Source organism: Arachis ipaensis, chromosome B10, assembly GCF_000816755.2.
Source record: "Arachis ipaensis cultivar K30076 chromosome B10, Araip1.1, whole genome shotgun sequence".
Classification (NCBI taxonomy): domain Eukaryota; kingdom Viridiplantae; phylum Streptophyta; class Magnoliopsida; order Fabales; family Fabaceae; genus Arachis; species Arachis ipaensis.
In genome coordinates this window covers 47,124,647-47,128,272 of record NC_029794.2, presented here as the reverse complement: position 1 = coordinate 47,128,272, position 3,626 = coordinate 47,124,647, and the positions used below count along the sequence as shown (strand labels likewise).

At 47.0% G+C, this 3,626-nt stretch overlaps 1 protein-coding gene across 1 annotated transcript; it reads left to right on the top strand.

Moving 5' to 3' along the window:
• LOC107620600 (protein FAR1-RELATED SEQUENCE 5-like) lies at positions 746-1,703 on the top strand. The gene is made up of 2 exons (XM_016322734.1): positions 746-1,100; positions 1,168-1,703. The coding sequence occupies exons 1-2, from the start codon at positions 746-748 to the stop codon at positions 1,701-1,703; spliced, it is 891 nt and encodes a 296-aa protein (XP_016178220.1).

Genomic DNA, 3,626 nt, shown 5'->3' with positions numbered 1-3,626 from the left:
ACAAAAGGATCAATGGATCCTATTCCGACATGATCGAGCACCGACAGATGATTAGCCGTGCGGTGACAGCGCATTTGGAACATTTTCACTGAGAGGACGGGAAGTAGCTATTGACAACGGTGATACCCAACATAAAGCTTGCCATGGAAGGAGCCTTGCGTGCATGAAGAAGAAGATAGTAGGAAAGCAAAGATTCAGAAGACAAAGCATCTCCAAAGCCTCAACCTGTTCTTCATTACTGAGAATTATTGCATGTTCTTTTACTTTTTACAATTAAATCTGAGAATTATTGATATCCTGACTAAGAGTTACAAGATAACCATAGCTTGCTTCAAGCCGACAATCTCCATGGGATCGACCCTTACTCACGTAAGGTATTACTTGGACGACCTAGTGCACTTGCTGGTTAGTTGTGTGAAATTGCAAAAGTGTGATTGTGATTTCGTGCACCAGAGGACATCCCCCAATTTTGCATTTTTCGCTAAATTACCGCGTTGTTGTTGTTTGGTACAGGGTTACCGGGGATGAAGATACCACTGGGGGCGTGCGCGTCGCCGATGAAGCAGAAATGTCCGACGGAGCAGATCACAGAGTTGGATCGGTTGAGGGCGAAGGCTCTGTAGGGATGGAGTCGGACGAGTACGACTTTCAGGAAGATGAAACACAACACGACCATCATGCAGAGGCCGATGTCGATAATGGGGATGCGGTTAAATTGGAAGACAGTTAGGACGACGCCGGAGGAATGTCTGACAATTATGCGGAAGACGAGTTTTACGCTGTTGATTCCGTGGAGTGGATAGGTTGGATTGATTTTTTGAACTTGAGCAAGGAGGATGTTCTCCGGTTTAATTTCGCAGATGTTGACATTGCATTTGAGTTCTACCAGCAATATGCAAAGTACCATGGCTTCGGCGCGAGACGTTCCAGAAATGAAAAACGCGGCGAAGTAAGGATACGGCAGGAGTTCGTGTGCCACCGACAAGGGTACCGATCCTCGAAGTTCTACTCGATGCCTAACCGGCAAAAGAGGCCGAGGGCCGAGACACGGTGTGGATGCCCTGCAAGGATGCTACTCCGCATGGACGATGAATCAGGACGTTGTGTACTTTTTAGACGCGCATAACGACCACGTTCTTGAGTTGTGATTTTCTTCCATGCTCCCAGGCCATCGGAGGATGAGCGAAGCGGACATCGAGCAGATGAATGACATGCGCAAAGGGGGCATTGGCGTCTCCCAAATCCACAGTTTTATGGCGAGCCTAGCCGGCGGGTATCATAATGTCCCATACACAACAAGGGACATGCACAATGTAAATGCGAAGCAACGAAGGGAGGGTGGCCTAGATGCGGAATCGTGCCTAAGGTATCTCCGAGAGTGCAAGATAAATGATCCAGCACTGTACTATAAGGAAGTTATTGACGGTGAGGGCGTGTTGCAACATTTGTTTTGGTGTGACGGCACCAGCCAAATTGATTACCAGGTGTTTAAAGACGTGGTTGCATTCGATGCAACGTACAAGAAAAATGTTTACCTTTCACCTCTTGTAGTATTCTCTGGTGTGAATCACCACAACCAAATGGTTGTCTTTGCCGCTGCACTGGTGGCAGACGAGAAAAAAGAGACCTATGTCTGGCTGCTTCAACAGTTGCAAACTTCAATGGAAAGGAAAGGCTCCCGTGTCCATAATAACCGATGGTGACAGGAAAATGAAGTCTGTGATCGAGCAAGTTTTTCCAGAGGCTCACCATCGACTCTGCACTTGGCATCTACTCCAAAACGCCATGAGCAACATCGGAAAGTCCAAATTCACCAGGATGTTTAGGGATTGCATGCTTGGCGACTACGAGGTCCGAACATTCCAGAGAAAGTGGTTTGAGATGGTTGAGAAATTTGGCATCGCCGATAAAAGATGGGTACATGACATGTATGAGAGAAGGCACAGTTGGGCCACATCACACATACGAGGAAAGTTTTTTTGCCGGATTTCAAACAACATCAAGGTGCGAGGCTTGCACGCTGTGATATCACGGTATGTTAAGTCTCGATACAGCTACACTGAGTTTTTATGTCATTTCCATTGATGCTTGATGTTCGTGCGTGCAAAGGAGGTGGAGGCTGATTTCGAGTGTGCAAAGGGTGACCCTATTATGACCACCAACCTGAAACAGCTGGAGCAGAGTGTAGCCGAGAACTACACTCGTGCAATATTCTATTTGTTTGTTCCCATTCTTGACAGGGTCTGTGCAATGAGGGTAGTTAACTCTGAAGACAACGGTTCCTATTTTATCCACACCGTCTCTCGATACGGCACTCTGGGGAAGGATTGGCGTGTTGTTGCAACGTCTGATACGAGGGAGGTCCGATGCAAGTGCATGAGAATGGAAGGTTTGGGTCCCCTGCGAACATATAATTGCGGTGCTTGTTCTTAACAATGTTCATGAGATCCTGAGGTCTCTGATATTGTTGAGATGGACCAAGGATGCAAAACTTGTGGCGGTGCTGTCGATGGGCGTGATTTGGGATTCTGTACAACTGACGCAATACTGGTGCCTGATGGATTGGTACCAGAAAGTGTGCAAGATTGCATGTCACAGCACTGAAAAGTTCCAGTTTGCAAGAGACATTGCCATGCTGATGCTGAAGCACTTCGAGAACGAAGATGCAAGGGACACCAGTTTTCCACCCGAGGGGCCACCTACTGAGGGTGGCAGAGGCCTGGCGCCGAATCCACCCAGGCACAATACAAAGGGTAACGGTGCTCATGGTGGAAAGAAAACCCAGCGATGTCATTTGTGCCGGGAGGTGGGACACAACAGGACGACGTGTCCGGACCGCCGCACAATGGAGTCATCCAGCGCAGTTGCAGATGACATGGATTCGATGGACACTGACATTGTGGGTTAGTCGCTTTATAGATGATCTAGTTAAGATTTTTGCCCTGTTAAATGGTTCTAATCATTTGTTTTTTACATTGGTGTCAGCTCTATGATAACCTATCCGGCAATCTGTATGCGACTGCGGAGATTCCTTCGTTCCAATGCTCCGATAGTGACACGTAGGCTGGGTTTGCTAACAGCGACTTCGCTGGGACCAACACGTCCGGGCCAGTCATGTCTCTCGCCGATTGAGCAAAGGGGGCCTACAGTCGTCACGACCGTGTGTTGTAATGGTAGGTTGGTCGAATCTTTTCACATTCTCCGGTAGGCTGTAGCCGTACACAGAATATTGTCTGCATTTCATCTGGGTACAGAACCGTCTATATGTCGTCGACGTTAAAACAAGTTTTTGCTATGTTGGCTTTCGTTGGTATGTGGCTGTGCTCTAGATATAACAGATTTTAATCGGGATTCAAGAAGTGGAGGTGTGAAATGGTGTCATGCGAATAGCTACAAATCCACTGTCAAACCTAATGTATTATTAACCGCTCGTTGTCGACTCTTTTGTTGAACCGGACATGGTAGTTAGGGGCATCTTTATAGCGATTCTATGTGTAGTGGATATTTTGAATATATGGTAAGTGGATATTTTGTATGTAACGTTTATATGGATATTTTGGTTGTAACGTTCAGTGGATATTCAGATGGACGTCTCCTAAAAAACTCCCTTCGTTTGCCTCTTTGCA

Bases quoted from the DNA above. Each gene is read 5' to 3' on its own strand.
- LOC107620600 (XM_016322734.1), top strand. From the start codon at position 746: ATGTCTGACAATTATGCGGAAGACGAGTTTTACGCTGTTGATTCCGTG. The intron at 1,101-1,167 runs GTTGTGTACTTT...CCATGCTCCCAG, and splicing joins CATGGACGATGAATCAGGAC to GCCATCGGAGGATGAGCGAA.